Source organism: Paramormyrops kingsleyae, chromosome 14, assembly GCF_048594095.1.
Source record: "Paramormyrops kingsleyae isolate MSU_618 chromosome 14, PKINGS_0.4, whole genome shotgun sequence".
In the NCBI taxonomy this organism is placed as follows: Eukaryota; Metazoa; Chordata; class Actinopteri; order Osteoglossiformes; family Mormyridae; genus Paramormyrops; species Paramormyrops kingsleyae.
In genome coordinates, this window is record NC_132810.1 from 590,388 (window position 1) to 611,686 (window position 21,299).

The window sequence follows — 21,299 nt, forward strand, 5'->3', positions numbered from 1 at the left end:
CGGACAGGAGCGGCGGAGCGGGTATTACAGAACCAAACCCGATTATGGGCGGCAACGTGAATTAGATTTGGTAACAGATGGCGCCGTTGGAAATTTAAGGTGCTTTGCGGGAGCGAGGGAGGCGTCGGGAGCAGCCGGCAGCGTCTCTCCGCGCCTGATAGACGCGTATAAATCACAACAATCCCGACTTGACAGCCAATTTCGAGAATCTGATCTGGTTAAAGACGCGGCCCTCCTGCTCCGGTCACTGAAATCACCCCCCACCACACACACCCCTAGTGCCTTTTTCTTTTTTCTCCGTTTTATAGGCTTGTCATTTCCTACAGGAAAATCCTCTTTTACCATCTGTTTAATAGAATGTGGTTTTAATCCAGATTTTTACGTAGTATTATTATTATTATTGTTATTCGTGATGCCATTTCATTTGGGCCGGAGTCTGTCTGTGCTTATCTGGCCCATATTGCTCTGCCGTTAAAGAGATGAAAGCTTTAGAGCTCGGAGAATGCTGCCGTTTCACGCATATTGCTTATTGAAGAATGCCAAAGCTTATTTACTCAGCCTGACCCCCCCCTCCACCCTCTGGTTTGTGTCAGAGAAGTGTGGGGAGGGGGTGCACACCCACCTTTGTGTGATAGCACTGGCTAATCCGGCCGTGTTAAGGGAATCATGTTAAAATGGGGCAGGTGAAAGTCTTTCAGCAGGTGAACACGAGTCCGTCTCTTACCTCCATGGATGCACTTTCTTTATGTGAAAAGGTGATTTCTTTTCTTCTGTTTAATCAGAGGCTATGTGTAACATCGTAATCTCGCGATTCGTGATTCCTTGGGAGGGGAACCTGTTCGTTAAAATAAAGGTAAACCTTGAGAGAAGCAGAGGAGGCTCTCAGACGTTTACGGCAGAGATACGTGGGCGGCCCCCACAAGCGAAGGTGCTGTAAGCACGAGGGCAGACTCAGCAGTAACCTTGTGGCGGCGGCTTTCTGAGCTACATTATGTTACTTAGGAACCAAATGTCTAATCTGACCAAATATTTATATTCATGCACCCAAGGGCGTAACTTTGTTTTGAACATTGGCGGGGGTTGAGGTCTCTACTCATTTAGGGGGAAAGATGATTATTGGGGGGAGGGGTTGTATTAGCCGGGTTTGATTTATTGGGGGAGGTACAACCCCCCCCCAAATCCCCTCCCGTAATTTACACCCATGCATGAGCCAAGGCTTCAGAAAGGGTCCTTAAAGGTTCCTCTATACACGATGCTGACTGCAGGGAGGTGATCGGGACAGAAACCTCAGTCGCTACACGCTTCCCTCAAACTCAACATTGCAGTAACAAAGGGAAAGGTCATAGGTTCAAATCCCAGGGAACTCCGATACACTGTAACCCTTTTACTGTGAGTCACTTTGGATATAAGCGCCAGATAAAATGAACATATGGGAGCATAATGAATAAATGTTCCTCCAATCGAATGCTGTGGCTCAAAGAGGCACTCAGATCAGCTCAAGGCAAGGAGGTGCATGTGTCACGGGGAAGCTGGTGACTGGTGCCACTGGGAAGCTGGTGACTGATGCCACTGGGAAGCTGGTGACTGGTCTCAGCGTGCTTCCGTGACACTTTGAGGAACGTAGCTACACGCATTCATTTTAAAAGAAGCTCAAAAGACGCGCTCTTTTTTTGGAAAAGCACAGGGAGGAAAAAAAATGGGGGGGCGGGGGCAAAGCATTGATTTAATTGTGCACCGTGAGTAAGACCCTTTTGATGGGAGCATCTAAATCAGTCATGTGCCAGTCCTCGTGCTCGCAGGCGGGTTTAAATGTCCGGCCGTGTCAGGCAGCGTGGGGGGGATGTTTTTATGGCCCGCTCGCCCCTCGTATGGATGTGTTTTTGCCATTATCGCATTGATTGCATGTAATCAGAGGTGATATTTTGCCAGCGTTCATCGACGACGATGTAAATTACTACTTTCCAGGCCCGTAATGTTATAACAATTGATCTGCTCGAGCTGATGGAGGAGGATTTAGATTCGCCACGTGGGGAGCGGGGGGGCAGCAGCCCGGCCGGTGCCGCCGTCTGGTGTGGCGGGGCTAACATCAGAATTGGATCGTTTTAAAAAAGAAACCGTGCAATACTTTTTGTTTTTGACACCCATTTAGATTTCAGTGGTCCATTGATTGGCTTCCTGTTATGAAGGAAATATTATGAAGGAATGTGTCCCTTTTTGGATTTTACACCCATTTAGCCAGAAAAAACGCATCCTTACATTCATACCTAATAAAAGGATAAATCACAGATCAGAAGTTATTTCGAATTTGGGTTTTTAATTTTCGAATTTGGGTTTTTCATTTTAGATCGTCCTTTTCTGCAACCAATTCTGTTGTCTACCCCCCCCCCCCCCACGCTGGCTGTGTTTTAAAGCCGCCTCATTTTTTGCACAAGAAGGAGGGAGGTGCTGACGTGACGCGGCCCCTCGCTGGCTGCACCTTAATGCGCTGATTGCATGTTTGGCTCTGTGGCTGTCAGGCCGCTGAGCCAGTCAAACAGTCTGACGCCACCTTGTCACCGCGAATGCCGGCGCTTCACGAAACCACTTTCCCGTTGATCTGTGACACCTTGCTATTTGCAAATGGGGGGAGAAAAAGTATTCATAAAAACAGAGGAAAGAAGAAGATGGTTCTATATGTTTTTGCCAGGTGTTTGATGTTAAATTTAAAGTTTTTTTCCTCAGTCAAAGTGCTTTTCGTTTTGTCATTTTATTTCGTTGATGGCGTAAGCGTCACCCTTAAGACGCTAACACCTGTCTATCTGGGACAGGGTTGCACCTGGGACAGGAACTCAGCTGCCCCCAGGCCGCACCAGCCAAAATAAAACCAGCTATGAGAATATTCTTTGTTAAGGTGTCGTTAGCTTGAACCCAATAATCATGCTTAACTGTTGAAAGAGGGAAGGCGGGGGGGGGGGAACGATCTAATTTCTGAGAGCAAGGCGTAAAGATGTCCCCCCCGCTCCTCTTCAGTTTCACCTCCCTGTTTCCTTTCTACCTTTGAAATCCAGTCACTCCGGACTGGAGCCCATTAATATGTCTGTGACACGTAGTTATCCGTCGGGCGTCACTTTCAAAGCGTCCAACGTCACTCCGGCTGACTAATTGAGTCAGGTTTGCCTCTCTTCTTAACCTACTACAAGCAAAGAACAATGTGAATAATCTGGATCTTTGAATGCTTATAATGTCGCAGTGGTACCATTGTCCTAATTACGCTATCATTACTATGTTTGTAAAAAAAAAAAAAAAAAACATGTTGTTTGTATCAACAGTTTAAAGTCAGAATCAGAAATGAGTCCCTCAAATAAAGGTATATTTTAAATTCCCGATGCCCCAAACATAGGTATAATTGGCCATTCTTTAATGTGTATAATTCAAGTTTATCACTACTTATGCATGCCTTGTTTTGTCTTTTTTCCCCCCCACTTGACAATTATTATTTCCATTCATGGCGTCTAACTAAATTTCAAAGCTTTTCACAGTAAAATCCACTGTTAATGGCACGCCACGGAATTGGAGCCGCCTTGTGTGCAGAAAACAGATAAAATTGTTACCTCTCAAATAGTCTCTTTTCTGTCGGAGAGGTTTTCTTTTCTTCTAAAATATAGCCTTTAGAATTCCATTCCTCTTAGAGCTAATGTGAATTTTACTGCCTCTAATTTTAGATTCAAGTGCGGCCTAGAATAAAACCCACCATCTGACAATTGAATTTATAGATAGTTGTGAATATTGCGGGCTTGAATTAATAGAGTCATAGAATTTCAAAGACCGGGAGAAAAGGAGAGGACAGAGACAGCTAATAACTTTCAGCCGAAGTTATAGAGCGTAATGTCACTCGTAGAGGAACTTAAGGACGGTGTTGTAAACTAGACAAACGGCTACAGTGCTCGGCCGCTCCTCTTTGTTATTCACTCCTGTGGCAGACACATCAGTCGTAGTGCTTTCATTGAGCCACCTCCAGTGTCTTTTCACACGGTATTGGATTCATTAAAAGGTAAATGGCACAAGGCCCTGAAGGAGACCTACTGCCACCTATTTATCTGGGGGGCGACCACGGCAACCGCGGAATTTCCGGCCCAAACAAATGGAAGTGCAGCGAGACAAACAGGCACTTAGGCCTGATGTATTGATACTGCAGGCAGTGAGATCTGTCCTTACAGCCATGTATGTTTTTGTGCTCATAAAAAAAAAAACAGCTCGCACTTAATAGTTTTAGCTTGACGACGGAGCCCCTGTGCTCTTGAGTTTCCCTTGTCTTCTCTTGCTGACTGTCGTATGTCTTTTCTCGTTCAGCCTGTCAGCTCTCTTCTTTCTCCGCTGCATGTAAACTTGCCATCATCAACCCCCGTGCGCATTTTGTTCCCTGCCTTCGTCACTTTCGTCACTGACGCCAGAGCTGTTTTGCCGAGTTCTCTCATTTCTGGCTGCGCTCTCTCTGCTGGAGTACCATAAGGCTCAGCGTTTGGTCCACTCCTTTTTGTTGCAGTACAATACAATGTTAGAATTCTGTAAAGGAATCTGTGTTTCTTCCACCCGATTTTCAGATTCTTAAACCCAACCACTACTAAAGTATTTTTTGCGATAATCAATTAAAATAATTTATCAACATTTCAATTTGTGCAACATACTCATGTGTTCAGTCTTTTCATTTATATACAAGCAGTGATCTTATTGGACATAGTATTGTTGTCTTCATATTTTTATATAGACTTTTGCTGTATTTTGTGTTTTCCTAGGCTTCTGTATATTATTATTGATATTATAATTATTATTGATTTTTATTTAGCTTTAAAAAAGCAGAATTTTTCATTTCACTGCACTCACCACAGAGTCAGCCCTATTAAATTAGCCGTGTTGAGCCTGCGTGTGTGTGGCTGTACCTGTTATTCCCTCCAGGCTGAACTCCACTGACCCCGTTGTGACTGGATCTGCGCAGACGCATAGATATGCATAAGCATGTGGATTTGCACACGTGCTAAGACACTGGAGCATAGATATGCACAGAGAGAACGATGTCTTTGGTAAGCGTGTGTGCAAGGGTCCCATATTCCCGGTGCATTACAGACGATGGATGATAAAGTGATCAGACAGATGACCTGGGGGTCACTCGCCATTTAGCCCTCGTCTGACACGACGGGGCCCCTGCGGGCCACACCGTTAATGTAAAAACAGTAAAGCATGTCTCCGCCAAACGCAATCCGTGCCCGTCCCCAATCCAATCTCGGAAAGGCTTCTGTAAAATAAATGACCGTGTCACCCTGCCACACCCACCAAGCCCCCCGCCGGCCCTGGACTCACGCTGTTTAAATGTTACGCTTTCTCACCGGCGCCCACCCCCCCCAAACTGGCTTCCCGGACGCGCAGGTCCTCGTCCTTTGAAAACGGCCTCTCTCTCGGCCTTGCCGGCCATGTGACTCCCTCCACTGTTTTACAAGCGCCAGAAGAATCCGTCCTTTACGAGCGGGGTTCCGTTTTTTTTTTTTTTTTTTTTTTTTTTTTAGAGCCCTCGTTTAGAAACAGGCTTCCTTAATTAAAAAGCCCTTTGTGTGGTCTTGCAGTCTGTCGCTGCCGTCCGTTCCCCCCTCCTCCTGCCTTTGAATCTCCTCTGTCCTCATGTCATATTACAAATTTTCTTTGCTCGTTTTATTTTTCCCCACACATTGACCACCTTGGATCATTAAAACCTGCACCGCCAACTCTACCCTGTTCCAAGGAACCAGGTCACAGCACTTACATGACAATTAGTGAAGTGGACGACACCTGCACCACTAAATTAAATAATACTCAGGCCGTTTTTTTTTTCTCTGAAAGTGAGGAGCCTGGTGGATTGTTGACTGGGGAGATGTTTAATCCCCTCTTCCTCGGCCTGGGAGTGTCCTCTTAGACAAGTGAGAGATATCTATTAATTACAGGCCTCATTAAGAGGCCTTTCTCCCAGGGACCTGTGAAAGCAGAGGTGGGGGAGGGAATGGGCTGGCGGGGTGTGTGTGTGGGGGGGGGGGGGGGGACCTGGCTATGGAGAGGTGTCTCCTTTGTTAGCATGTCTGTGGCTTTCGCTCATGGTGCTGCTCTCGTTGTTGTTGTCCGTGTTGACAGGCTAAAGCATAGCTTGAGGAAACCACAGTCAGGTCCTACACTGATCGCTTTTATGTCGGACAAGCTAATATTGACTCTGTAATGATGTACACCCACATCCTTTGCGTTTCCTGGAGCAGCAGTGAGGCTGACGGGCTCTGCGAGCCTGGCATCATTTGCCTTCACGTCGTTGCCATGCGGATCACTGTGCCCGTCCACCGGCGGTTAGACCCCAAGGTCGAAAGGCGTCCAACGTCCTGCCCGATTTGAGCGCATCTAGATCTCAATTCTCCTCGCTGAGTTCCAGCCGGCACTGATTTTTGCGTCGCTCTCCTTGCTAATAATCTTGCATGTGGTGAAAGAAAATGTCCCGTGACGGTAAACAAAAAAGAAAAAAAAAACGTAAACGTCGGCGCTCGGCCATTTGACGCGCTTCTTAAAAGAAAAATATGTCTCCGTCTGTGGCTGTGCCTCAGAGCCAAACACACCGTTTAGATATACAATCGCTCTGGCTTTTTATGAGGAGCTGAGGGACACGGGTAGGACGCCGTCTGTGCGGGGGACACCGCTGCCTTCCCCCCTCGAAGGGCAGTCATTAACATGTCAAAAAAACATATTCTTGCTCCTCCCTTCATGATTTTCAAGGCCTTTTTCTATCGTAGGATAGTCTGGATAATGTGTGTCAGTCACAGAAGGTGAGATGGGCAAAATGTAATGTCTTAGCTAGCTAATTTGGCCCTTAGCTGGCTGTACCTCAAGGGGCTATGCTCCAAAAAAGTGTCATGCAAAAACATTTTGAGGGGCGGTTGCTCAACTGAGTAAAATGACTCAACTGACTCATTAGTAAAATGAGTAAAATGACTCAACTGACTCATTAAAGACTTGCTTGATCAAACACATACTACCTCAATAGGAGAGGTACTTTCAATCGCTCGGGCAGAAGGGGCAAGTACCCCATCCCCCCCCCTAAATCTCCCACCTTCTGAACATCTCATTACTATGATGAAAAAGGTGTAAGGAGGACAAGAGCCGGCTGCGGTGATGGCGGCATCGCCGAGCAGTATCTCGGATACCATACAGACGTGGGCAGATCCACAAATGCCAAAACGTGGTTTCTTGACATGAATGAGATTCTCCCTGCGACCATTGTGTCGGTGTCAAGTTGGGGGGTAAAAATGACCTTAAGGCCATTGGCTGATGTTGTCTTCCTTTCTTACTTTTGGCCAGGCTTCTCTGCAGAATGTCAAGCAAGGACCGCCACATTGAGTCCAGTTGCCCCTCCTACATCAAGACCGAGCCTTCGAGCCCCGCCTCCCTCACCGACAGCATCAACCACCACAGCCCCGGCGGCTCGTCGGATGCGAGCGGCAGCTACAGCTCCACCATGAACGGGCACCAGAACGGGCTGGACTCTCCCACGCTGTACGGGCCGACGGGCAGCTTGGGCCCCAACGGCGCCTCCGGCAAGCGCTATGAGGACTGTTCCAGCACCATCACCGAGGACTCGCAGATCAAGTGCGAGTACATGCTCAACTCCATGCCCAAGCGGCTGTGCCTGGTGTGTGGCGACATCGCGTCCGGCTATCACTACGGCGTGGCCTCCTGCGAGGCCTGCAAGGCCTTCTTCAAGAGGACCATCCAAGGTTGGCTTTCGTGCTCCTCAAGTTGGGGACCTCTCCCTGTTTTCTGGGATGGAAGCACTCCCAGTTAAACATGCATCAAACATTAATTTACCTATAGACTACTGGTAAAAATTGTGGAAACATTACCAATTTTTAGAGCTTGCAGATATTAATTCTACTGTTGCTCCAGTTACTTATTTAATCATCCAATGTATGATACTTGTAACGTTCTTTGATTATTCATAAGCATTACCGCCAATATTTGTGTAGTCATTTCTAAACGGTAATGCAAAAAATGCTGTGTTTCTGCAATTTTGCCCACTAGTGTATATTTCCTACACCTTCATTTTACGTGAAAAATACTTTTTACTTTATTTTACTCGTACATCTCTCACATTTTACATTTCCCATGTATTATTTTGCATGCGTATTTCTTACACCTTATTTTACGTATACGTATCTCACACCATATTTTAATGATACATTTGTCTTACATCATTTTGCACACTTGTACATTCGTCATTTACATTTCTTTCACATATGCTATACAGACACTCCCCAGGTTACGATGGGGTTATGTTCCGATGAACCTAACGTATGGCAAAAATACCGTAAGGTGACAATGCATTTTAAGACAGTACACCTAACCTAACAGGCATCCTAGCCTAGCCTAGCCCACCTTAAACATGCTTAGAACACTTATATTAGCCTACAGTTGGGCAAAATCATTAAGAAAAAGCCTGTTTTATAATAAGGTGCTGAATATCTCATGTAATTTGTTGAATAATGTGAAAATATTTATCCATCGTAAAGTCGAAATATCGTGACACAGACCATCGTAACTCGGCAAGCGTCTGTATATTTATTTCACCTCATTTCGCTAATATATCCTATTGTAGACTTATTTTAGGTGTGATCCCATGTCAAGACCAAAGCCAGTATTGACTACAGGATGTGAAATAGACCAAGTTTTCTATCTGAAGCACATTTCATTAGTAGCATTTCATTTAAAGCTTGCTGGGGACGGATATATTTAGACCAGCAGTCGGGTCCAAATGTTTTTCTTAGATGGAGACACAGTCCAAGCTCCACAACTACCAGGACATATTGGTATGTTTCATCCCATTAGCCAATAAAACTCCAGGTAATGGGGGGGGGACTCATCCAGCTGGACGTTTGTTGACTTCCAGCCTGTTGGGTTCTGGGGGTGGGGGCGGCCGGTTCAGCTCTACCTTCCGTCTGAGGTGTTCTGAGCAGCGGGTGGGCGGGACCAGTATCACAGGCGAGGCGAGCGGTCCGACGCGCTGGCATCTGGCGTGGCCATGGCCCTGCTCCAGTGCCACCTGACAACCTGCATCTATCACTCCCCAATTGAGCTACTCGCGGCTGTATGGGGGGGGGGGGATCTCACTGCCACTGCCACCGTATCCGTGGCTGGCGCGGCGGTCATGATTAGCCAGATCCGCTCCCATGAGGTCGTACAGCTCTGCGCCGTCCCCGTCCATTCGGCCTGTGGCGGGTTTTTTCGGAGCCGCGGAGGTTAAGTGGCTTTGCTGAAGGCTGAGGCGTGAGCCTGAAGCCTTTGTGTGCGTTTCCTGGTCAGGTGCTGCCCCGCGCTGCGCCTCACTCTGAAATGCATTCAACACAGGAGGGCAAATGCGAAGAGCTATGAGCGGCGCAGACGAGCCGTGCTGCATTTTGCGGCAAACGCCATTTCTAACAGCCGACAGAATAAACGGTGATGGCCGCGTTAACGTCGGCAGCTGAGGCACGGCGCCGTGCCGGGTAGACAGGGTCCTAAAAATGTCACACGTGAGACGTGCGGGCTCTGTGGGCACGGGGCGCAGTTTTGCAACCGCATTGTGATTCCGCAGTAGGTGCAAGGTCTCACGCCAGATAAGGCTTTGCATGGATTTTGCATCTAAATGTTCCCTCTTTGAGGCTTGAGCGCACGTCTACTAAAGCCCCATGCAAATCGGCCGGCCCTTCAGAATGCACCTCCCACCGCTTCAGACGTCAGGCCCTGCCGGTGTGGAGACCCTAACGGCTTGCGGAGATTACCTTCGCTAATGAATATTGGACCTCTGCTTAATGGACATGCATACTTTGAATACTGTTTCCTGTTGAATTAGCAGGCTTGGGCGTTTAGTCTCCCCCGCTCTGGCGCTAATCTGTTTTTTAATGAGGAAACATCAGTTCACAGAAGAGAAGTCAATATAAATCAGTGTTTACAAAGTCTGATTAGCCCTGAAATATTTCATCAACGAGGAGGGTCCCAGACGGGCCCCAAGTTAATTGCAAGAGTCGGCGCTCTTTTCAAAGAGCCTCCTGGGTGCATGAGGGGGAAGCATTACCACCCAACTCACTCGGCAGACACACCGCAGACACGCCGCACACGCCCTTAGCAGTATATACCTCAGCATGTACCACCCAACTCACTCAGCAGACACACCACACACGCCCTTAGCGGGTATATACCTCAGCATGTACCACCCAACTCACTCGGCAGACACACCGCAGACACGCCGCACACACCGTTAGCGGGTATATACCTCAGCATGTACCACCCAACTCACTCAGCAGACACACCGCACACGCCCTTAGCGGGTATATACCTCAGCATGTACCACCCAACTCACTCGGCAGACACACCACACACACCCTTAGCGGGTATATACCTCAGCATGTACCACCCAACTCACTCGGCAGACACGCCGCACACGCCCTTAGCGGGTATATACCTCAGCATGTACCACGAAACTCAATCAGCAGACACGCCACAGACACGACGCACACGCCCTTAGCGGGTGTATACCTCAGCATGTACCACCCAACTCACTCGGCAGACACACCGCAGACACGCCGCACACACCCTTAGCGAGTATATACCTCAGCATGTACCACCCAACTCACTCGGCAGACACACCGCAGACACGCAGCACACACCCGTAGCGGTATATACCTCAGCATGTACCACCCAACTCACTCAGCAGACACACCGCACACGCCCTTAGCGGGTATATACCTCAGCATGTACCACCCAACTCACTCGGCAGACACACCACACACACCCTTAGCGGGTATATACCTCAGCATGTACCACGAAACTCAATCAGCAGACACGCCGTACACACGCCGCACACGCCCTTAGCGGTATATACCTCAGCATGTACCACCCAACTCACTCAGCATACACGCCGCACACGCCCTTAGCGGTATATACCTCAGCATGTACCACCCAACTCACTCAGCATACACGCCGCACACGCCCTTAGCGGTATATACCTCAGCATGTACCACCCAACTCACTCGGCAGACACACCACACACACCCTTAGCGGGTATATACCTCAGCATGTACCACCCAACTCACTCGGCAGACACGCCGCACACGCCCTTAGCGGTATATACCTCAGCATGTACCACCCAACTCACTCGCAGACACACCACACACACCCTTAGCGGGTATATACCTCAGCATGTACCACCCAACTCACTCAGCAGACACGCCGCACACGCCCTTAGCGGTATATACCTCAGCATGTACCACCCAACTCACTCAGCATACACGCCGCACACGCCCTTAGCGGGTATATACCTCAGCATGTACCACCCAACTCACTCGGCAGACACGCCGCACACGCCCTTAGCGGGTATATACCTCCCTCCACTCTCCTTTTCTCAAGGGAACATCCATGCATCTTCCATAACATCCTATCCAGTACAGTATCATGACGGACATGAAGCCTGTCACAGGAGGCCCAGGCAGGGGAAGCACCCAGGGCAGGATGTCAGTCAGTCGCTGTGAAAACGGTCGCGCGCACAACTGACCTCACACTGTGCAAATCATAAACACACCGATTCAAGTCAAGTCAAGTAAAGCTTTATTGCCATCTCAGCCAGGTAGGTATGCAGTGAAACAGAATAATGTTCTTCCTGAACCCACAGTGAAGCTTTCATGATGGGACAGACAGTACAGTGCTAAGGACAGACTGATGGATTTATTTACATGCAAAACAGAGTTACTGGAATAATCCTGTACAGTTATCAGTAATTTAAGGGGGAAAGAGACAGAGGGATGACTCCTACTATATTTTCGGCTTTAAATCCAAGCTTCCCAGCTGCAGATGGAGGGACAACATTCTCTCCACCTTCCAATGTTGCTTTTTCGGACGATAGATGTCCTGCCTCCTAGCCGCCGGTCCATCTCCATTCGCAATCGCTAACACGCGGTCACGTTAAAACGCAGAGCGTCAGCTTAGCGACCTGCCGCGTCGATATCTCTGCCCTTATTAAAACACACAGGACGTTTTGCCTTAAAGCCGCGGATGTCTGCTGTGACCCATAAGAATCTTAATAGGAACATCTGCTGAACAGTATATTTAAGGTGGACCGCAACACAGATAGCTGAGCCGTTAGCTAACTAGCTAAGTAGTGCTCAGGTTGTAATGAATGTGTTTTGCTTCTCTCCTGTTTTGTTTGCACACAGCCCCTTGTAATTAAGGTGGGGGGGGGGGGGACGCTGGAGCTGTGCGCCACAATGTGCAGAATTAGGAGTCTAATGTCATCTTTTTGCACAATTACTTTGTCAGCGGGAGAGCTCCATGGGGTTTGCCACCTTAATGAATGAGCCAGCATAAGTGTATGACATATCACCTCAAGCAAGCTGCAGTCCGACCGGGTCGGGCTTCACTGGTGCTACAGCACCGCCTGTGAAAAATATATATAGGCCTTGGTGCCCCTGTGATCTGAAGGTTGCTGGTTCAAATCCCATCCTAGGCAGAATGCTGACATACTTCTGGCTCTTGGGCAAAGCCTGTATCCTCCCAAAATGCTCCAGAAGTGACAGATAAATGGCCTATTGGGTCAGACCCAAGTTTTGCATATATATACACACACACACACACATTCACACACACACACACACATATATCATGATGGAACGTGTAAAAAGAAGCATTCCGATGTACCTATGCTTGGGCAGAAACAGTGTCATTTCATATTACATAGTCTGAGAAGTGGTGGGTCTTGATTTAGGTAAACAGGTTATCGTGTGAGTGTTTGATCCTCTCCCGCGTTCCCTCTGTTATTCCTGGCCCCTTTTTAGTCCCAGCAGCTGTCAAATGCTCTCTGTTCCTTCTCTCTACATGCCTTGCCACAGGGAACATCGAGTACAGCTGCCCGGCGACCAACGAGTGCGAGATCACCAAGCGTCGGCGAAAGTCCTGCCAGGCCTGCCGCTTCATGAAGTGTCTGACTGTGGGCATGATGCGGGAAGGTAAGGCCCCTCCTACCTTCGCCGGGGGGGGAAGAAGGGGGGGCGACAGGGAGGAAAGGAGCCAAGGCGGGGGGGGGGCGACTTCTGGCCTCAAGGCTGCCGGCTACCCAGATGATGTTCTTCTTTGACCTCTTAGCCTCAGTAAACAATAAAAATGAATTATGTTTAAAGAGAAAATGCAGGGGGGAGATATTAGGGCCTCATGTTCTGGATCATAAGAAACATTTAAGCAAATTTGTCCTCATGTGTAATCCTTGCAAATGACCTGCTTGCAAATGGCCACAGGGCACAGAGTGTGGCGTGACCTCACCGCTGACCTTTACATATGGCGGGGACAGGATTATTCCCGATGACCGCCGCCGATACGGGTTACCGCGGCCTGTCGCCACAGGTTCCCAGGGACCTTTCTGGCGGGACGCGCTTTTGTCTTCGTTCAGAAACCATTTTCATTGCCACGCGGAGCCTGACCGTCCGGGTGGAGCACGCGTTCTGGGTGAAGGGTCCGCCCGCGTCGGAAATGGGGCCGGGTCCAGGTTCCCGGGGTCGGTGCCACAGTGTTGCCAGCAGGGCCATGCCATCCGCTCACCTACCGCCACTCAGAGACACATTCTTCTAGGTCACATGACATCTTGATGGGCAACGTGCACCAGGTCTCACCGGTCGGGTCAGATTGTCCCCACCCCCCACCGCCGTTGCCCCCCACACATCTCTGCTACTCCGCCTCTATTCCCCTAATGACATCATCAGGAGTATCATCGCCCAGCATCTCCGGCTGCTCAGCTAACAAGCCCCCCCCCCCCCCAATCCCAACCCCAACCGTTGTGTGTGTACCGACGCCTGCCCCGGTCCCCCTTGCCTCTGTAATTGATAAGGCGAGGCCCAGGTTGGGGGGTCCCTGACGGAGTCCAGGGGCTCCGTTTCACGCATGTGCCTCCCCCCCCCCCAGACAAATAGCCACCTTTTGTTCTCACTCCCAGCCAGCCGCACGCACATATATCAAAATGGCACCGAGTGGCGCTGCCATTTATTGTAAAAACGCCGATTTTAATACAGGCATCCCGCTCTACATATGAATAAAGGTCATTTGCTAAATTGATTAATCAATTTTTCCGTTTTTAAAACCATATAGTGTTTAAAAAAGGGGTCCATGCTGCAACGCGAAGGGACCTTTTTAGCTATGGATATGAATCATTCACGCCCCCCTCGCATGTTTTCCCGCTGCAGCACTCACACGCAGGCGAGGTCTCGCTGGGAATCGCTCGGCGTGTGTTTTTTCTTTTTCTTTTTTTTATTTTTTAGATCCTCGTTGTGTTTTTTTCCCCGAATTCCTGGGAAAAGCACGGATCAGCAGAACAGCCCGGTCCCTGTTTAGCTGCATCACAGAGAATCTCCGGGAGTTGTCAGAAGACGTTAATCGCACGGGGGGGGGGGGGGGTCGTCAGTGAGTCGACGGGCGGTAGGGGGGTGCAATGCCTTCTGTCTGTGGCATTGGGGGGAGCCCTTGTGGTGAGGGTACCACTGCATGAAATCTGCCACGGGGAGATGAGCGAGGACCAGCTCACATTAATCGCAATGAAACAGGATCTGCTACTGCCCCCCCCTTACAGAAAAAACACCCAGCCTTCCAATCTCATCGCTCACCTCTGCTTTGGTTTCTGTTATGTGTTTGTGCATTTTTTGGACAGAAGCCAGAATTCACCCCTTCTCCAGGAATATAATCCCCACCCCCCAACAAAGTCGCAAAACCCCAGCCTGTGGTCAGCTGGGCGGCTCAAATCTCCCCAGGGGGCAGCCAGTTTATCCCCTGCAAACGCCAGGGGCCTGTTTCACTTTAAACAGCAGCTTTGCTGGGAGGGGGGTGCATGCAAGGAGTGTGAGGGATAAAGTATGGTTGCTGGTGGGCGGGACCTTTCAGAGGGGGGGGGGCTTGGTTATGGATTTGAGCTTCTGTCTCCTCCCGTATTTCAAAGCTGGTATCAGAGCTGTCCACTGAAAGCGCTTCGGCCTGTGGTGCACTGAGCCACGCTCACACACGTGTGTGTAAACGAGGCTGCTCGTGCCTCGGGACTCGCGCTCACACGCGTGTGTGTAAACGAGGTCGCTCGTGCCTCGGGACTCGCGCTCACACGCGTGTGTGTAAACGAGGTCGCTCGTGCCTCGGGACTCGCGCTCACACGCGTGTGTGTAAACGAGGTCGCTCGTGCCTCGGGACTCACGCTCACACGCGTGTGTGTAAACGAGGTCGCTCGTGCCTCGGGACTCGCGCTCACACGCGTGTGTGTAAACGAGGTCGCTCGTGCCTCGGGACTCACGCTCACACGCGTGTTTGTAAACGAGGTCGCTCGTGCCTCGGGACTCGCGCTCACACACGTGTGTGTAAACGAGGTCGCTCGTGCCTCGGGACTCGCGCTCACACGCGTGTTTGTAAACGAGGTCGCTCGTGCCTCGGGACTCGCGCTCACACGCGTGTTTGTAAACGAGGTCGCTCGTGCCTCGGGACTCACGCTCACACGCGTGTTTGTAAATGAGGTCACTCGTGCCTCAGGACTCGCGCACACACGCTTGTGTGTAAACGAGGTCGCTCGTGCCTCGGGACTCGCGCTCACATGCGTGTTTCTAAACGAGGTCGCTCGTGCCTCGGGAATCGCGCTCACACGCGTGTTTGTAAACGAGGTCGCTCGGGACTCGCGCTCACACACGTGTGTGTAAACGAGGTCGCTCGTGCCTCGGGACTCGCGCTCACACGCGTGTTTGTAAACGAGGTCGCTCGTGCCTCGGGACTCGCGCTCACACGCGTGTTTGTAAACGAGGTCGCTCGTGCCTCGGGACTCACGCTCACACGCGTGTTTGTAAATGAGGTCACTCGTGCCTCAGGACTCGCGCACACACGCTTGTGTGTAAACGAGGCCGCTCATGCCTCAGGACTCGCGCTCACACACTTGTGTGTAAACGAGGTCGCTCGTGCCTCGGGACTCACGCTCACACGCGTGTTTGTAAACGAGGCTGCTCGTGCCTCAGGACTCGCGCTCACACGCGTGTTTGTAAACGAGGTCGCTCGTGCCTCGGGACTCGCGCTCACACGCATGTTTGTAAACGAGGTCGCTCGTGCCTCGGGACTCACGCTCACACGCGTGTTTGTAAATGAGGTCACTCGTGCCTCAGGACTCGCGCACACACGCTTGTGTGTAAACGAGGCCGCTCGTGCCTCAGGACTCGCGCTCACACACTTGTGTGTAAACGAGGTCGCTCGTGCCTCGGGACTCACGCTCACACGCGTGTTTGTAAACGAGGCTGCTCGTGCCTCAGGACTCGCGCTCACACGCGTGTTTGTAAACGAGGCCGCTCGTGCCTCAGGACTCGCGCTCACACGCTTGTGTGTAAACGAGGCCGCTCGTGCCTCGGGACTCGCGCTCACAGGCTTGTGTGTAAACGAGGCTGCTCGTGCCTCGCGACTCACGCTCATAGCGGCCTCATAGCGTGGTGCTCGCTGTCGCCACCCGGTGCTCACGCGGGGGAAATTGCCATTTGCCGTCCCCTGCCGCCGCTCATACTCTGGCTGACCCCAGGGGCAACGTTCCCTCATGTCCTCGTACCTCGAGCCACCCAGCTGTAAAATTACATCCCCAGACAGGTCTGAGACTGGGGGGGGGGGTCAGTCACGTGGGAATGAAGTCTTTCTGTGGAAAGCAGCGCAGGTACTAGGAGTGTTATGGAGCAAGAATGTACGGGCACCTCAGTGTCAGTGGGGGACATCGCCATTAAGATACGTGCCTCGGTGTCACTAGATGGCCGCATGGCATAAAGCACACCGTCGGGGGCGCTGTCGAGGCCAGCCAGCTCTTCAGGTGTGACACCGTCGAGTAGCCTGGTCACCATCCATCCTTCTGAGGGTCAGGCTGTGCTCCAGCTGGGACAGTAGCTGCTACGTGTCGTCATCAGTAAATAATTATAGTAATAATAATAATCCAAAAATTACAAGATGTTAACATTTTCCTAACAAAGGAACCAATTTAAGAGGAAGGAACGTGTGTAAATGTATATAGCTTAATGTATATATCTTATTATATAACTATAATAGTATCGACTGTGCATAGCCATTGGAGTTAATGCCTACATGTATGTCTGTGCGTGTGTAAAACTGGGGCCCTGCTCTCGCTATCAGTCTTTGTTCAGCTCCACTCTGTCTTATTAATTCACTGTTAAACGCAAAGGAAAACAATGTAGGACCCCAGGTGGGACTGGGGAAGCGGAATCTTGGGGGGAAGTGACACCCCTTGTTAGCCGTGGGAGCGTTAAGCGATTTGATACTGCACTTAGGTTTGTGGAGGACGTCCTCCTGGGCTCTTTGGTGCGCATCAGAGTGCCGACTGCCATACTCATGCTATAGGTGTGGCTCAGATGAGGACCCTCATCTTTACATTTTATTTATTTAGTAGATGCTTTCATCCCAAAGTGACGTACATTTTTGAGACAGTCCTGTTAGATAATTCCTGGAGCAATTGGGGGTTAAGGGCCTTGCTCAGGGGCCCGATGGTGAAATCACATCGTCAAACCTGGGATTCGAACCCACAACCTTCTGATCAGAAGCATGGCTTTCTAACTTTTTAAGGTTGCCTGCTGTAAGTTACACAGGACCGTAGTGTGAGGCTCTGCAGAGCATGGCACTAAAATAATCTCACCTAGTCTGTTGCGCAGGGAGACTTATTCAGCATGCCGCTCATTCACATGTGCCGGGGAACCTCAGCGCACACAGGGGACACCGGAAAAAAGGGACGGAGGATCACTTATGGATGTGTGACATCCTGTTCCCAAGCTGCAGCAATTAAAGTCCCCCTTTAACCAAGTGCTGTGTAAACCCAGCCATCTTAATGAAGGCGGCGATTTAGATTTCAGTGCCAAGCCAGCCCTCGCGATTGGCCGGGGCCTCCAGAGACACGGAGGCTGTCCAATGGGAGAGCATCTTCCTCATGTGCAAACGGGCAGCTGAACTGATTCTCTCTTGGGTTCTCTGTGCCACTGCTTTCCAAGTTGGAGTGAGGAAATGAAAGTGTGTCTGTGTACAAGTTTAGCTATATTTTGGTGGGAAAAAATGTCCTAAGAAATAAAGAAATAAGGGTTTGCAGAATGTTTTCTTATTGGTTAGTCTTATAGTGGGATAGGAAGAGAAGGAAGGAAGAGACAAAGAAAGCCAGGCTTGTAAAACTTCGCCATATAAATTCCTCCCTGGCTTGCAGTCGTCCCCACGAACGTGACTGGAGGCTTTGGGCCATACAGCCCATGGATTAATGTCCAGGTCTTGACCTTCCTGAAATGAACAGATGAGCAATGAAAATCTCCAAACAGAAATACACAACATGTGTTTACATGTATTGTCTTAAGGTTTTCTTTATGTTTTAACATATTTAGAAATTAAGTATGAACTGTTCCTCAGAGAATATTTAAATTAATTTTCATTAAAATTGTACAGATATGTTATTTGTAAATCATCATTGCTTCTAGATTTTATATAGTGATGAAACAAACGCTTGGCACTGCTTTTATGTTTGTCTGCCACATCATCATCATCATCATCATCATTATTATTATTATTATTATTATTATTATTTTGTGCTCCCTAGTTCACATCAAGCTCCATTCTTCCAGAATGTTCTCTCTTCTGTCTTTTCGTCTTTTATTATCTTCATTTCCCCTGGCATTATGGGCTTTTTCGTTGCCTGAGATGTTTCAGTCTGGTTGTCCATGACTCAAGCGAAAGTTTCAGCTTGTTTTCCCGACTATCCAGAGTAACTTGAGGTGAGATATTAGCTACTGAGTTCTGTTAGTTCTTAGATGTCTGGAAGTCAGTGCTTGTACATAGATCTCCTGTAGCATTGTGCAGATGCAAATTGCGAGAGGTTATCTAACAGAAGGGTTGGATAAGATTCTTTCACTAGTACAGCATGAAATGTGGGGGGGTACGGTGATAGAGGCCAGTTGTTAGAGCTTACACTGGGGCTCCAGTCTCTTTGCAGGCCTGGGATCAATGGGACAGCAGGACTTTGTGACATAACTTCCTTCCACCCGAGTCAACAAAATATTCCCAAGTGACCAAATATTTAAATTTACAATACTTTAGAGATGGAATTTCAACATATTAACTTTTTACATATAATTGAATATTTTATTGGCCATTCCTTTCTTCATTAATTTTCATCCAGCAAAAAAGTTGACCGTTTGCGTTTTTAATTGACGACATTAGCATTACCTGCATAATCTGGCGTATCTGTGACCTATGACCGCTAGTCATCAAAACCACACCTGGTGTGGTTGTCTGGGATCTCCCTGTTCTTTTTGACATTATTATATTACCGCACAGCCACTGACTGCAGGGGTAGCGCGCAGAGACGCGGACAGACAGAAGAAGTGATGGAGGCAGACAGAGAAAAAGCGTGAGCAACGCGGAGGTGCAGAGCCGGCAGCCCCGCGGAGAGCATCTGTCTCAAACGCGGGCCCCCCCTGCCCCCCTCCCAGACCTGTCAGTCTCAGAAGTACAAGCGCGTGCACTCACACAACACGCCCACAAAGATGTGTGTCTCTTCCACTGGCCACCCTGTCTCAGTCTGGCTCGCTCCTTCCTCTGATGAGGAGCATAAATCATAAATCATCTTGTTGCCAGGCGCCCGGGGTCCTCCACGATTACGCAACGGCGTCACACGGTGGAGAGGCCGGGAGCGTCAGGCGGGGCCACGTACGGAACTGCTCCCTCACACCGCCCCCCCTCCTCGCTCCACCGCTAAATTAGAGCCCCCGTCTTTCAGGGGGGTCTCTCAGGGGGTGCCGATTATGCAGAGGCCCTCGTCTGCACCCCTGTCCCAGTTTCAGCCCTGGTACTGCCCTCTTCCTGTTTTCCTAAATGTCACACTTTCACGTTTTTTTTTTTAGTTCTCTCTGTCATATTGGTACGAGCAAAGCCCTCGGTGTGTGTGTGTGTGTCTGTGTGTGAGTGGATTAGGTTTATATTACATTGTGGGGACCAACGTCATTTTGACGTTGTGGGGACCATATTTGGAGAGTCCCCACAAAGATATAATTACAAACCTTATGTGTGTGTGTATATGTATTACCCTGTGTTGGTTTGGTACCCCATCACGGATTATTCCCTGTCTTGCACCAGTAGCTTCCCGGATAGGCTCCGGACCCCACGACCCTGTAGGGAAGTGGATTTTTCCTTCACACAGAGTACATAACGCACTGGAGCTGCCGGTGTCACATGTGAGCATGGCAGCAGACTCATTATCACGTCGCCAGTGACTGGCGGCCCCCATGACGACTGAGAGCGCCGGCCTTCTCTCTCAACCCCCCGACCCCACAGGATGCCGTCGGCCTGGCAGCCCCTAACACCCCACGGTCACATGTCCCGAGGCCGCGTGGCCCCATCTGAAAGTGGCGTCAGCGTGCTAAGCAGCACGAGACAAAAGGACGACAGGGTCGTGTGCTGTGGACCCGAGTAGCCGTCCCTCCAGAAGCCTGCGCGGCCAAATCTCTGCGTGCGTAATCCTATATTAATCATTTGGCTTAAAGGGGGATTTTTTTTGGCCAACGGAAGTAAAGCCCAAAAAAATAAGCAATCATTTTTTATTATTATCGTTTAAATTTAGTCAGATCCTATTTGGAACGGATTTCAAATTGAAGCATTTAATATAACAACATATCGTAGATGTATTGGCAGAATGTTTAAAAACATATAGCTCTTCCTAAGCCCTAAATTAGATTAGGCTCTGAACGAGCCAGCTGGGGTCTTCTACCCACGGCTTGGAATTTAATAGTGACATCGGCATTGCGGCGCGTCCCATTCACAAAGCGGGGCAGGGGTGTGTGGCGCGTCCCATTCACAAAGCGGGGTGTACGGGTCATACGAGGGAACAGGGGTGTGCGGAGCGTCCCATTCACAAAGCAGAGTGTATAGGTCATACGAGGAACAGGAACAGCCCCCCAATCCCCAACCATTTCTCCTCATCTGGTTTGATAGCTAAGACTTGGGGCAGAGTCTGTAGGGCATGCAATAGTGATCAACCCCCCCACCATTGCCGGCACCTTATTTAGTGTATCCCCTCTGGCGCTGCCTAAAACGACATACCTAATTAGAGCATTAACGAGCGGTAATTGGTAATTGCCAAGGCCATGCGGCGAATGGTAAAGGTCAGGCGGGCGCATCGACGGACGCGTCTAACACGGCAGCAGAAGGTAGGGTGGGGGCGGGGGGGGTGAGAGGCTGCCCCACGCCTCCGTCCTCCTCCTCCATGGTCTTCC

General features: G+C 49.7%; 1 protein-coding gene across 11 annotated transcripts in view; it reads left to right on the top strand.

The window, feature by feature from the left end:
• Positions 1 to 21,299, top strand: part of esrrga (estrogen-related receptor gamma a) — a 157,894-nt gene that overhangs the window by 91,671 nt on the left and 44,924 nt on the right. For 8 of the 11 annotated variants that reach the window (XM_072698988.1, XM_023834286.2, XM_072698987.1 and 5 more), the window contains 2 exons: positions 7,339 to 7,754; positions 12,882 to 13,010. In XM_072698988.1, coding sequence (XP_072555089.1) covers positions 7,352 to 7,754; positions 12,882 to 13,010 — 532 coding nt within the window. In that variant the 5' untranslated portion in view covers positions 7,339 to 7,351. The remainder of the gene's footprint in view (positions 1 to 7,338; positions 7,755 to 12,881; positions 13,011 to 21,299) is intronic. The other 3 variants (XM_023834281.2, XM_023834284.2, XM_023834287.2) reach the window with 1 other exon arrangement.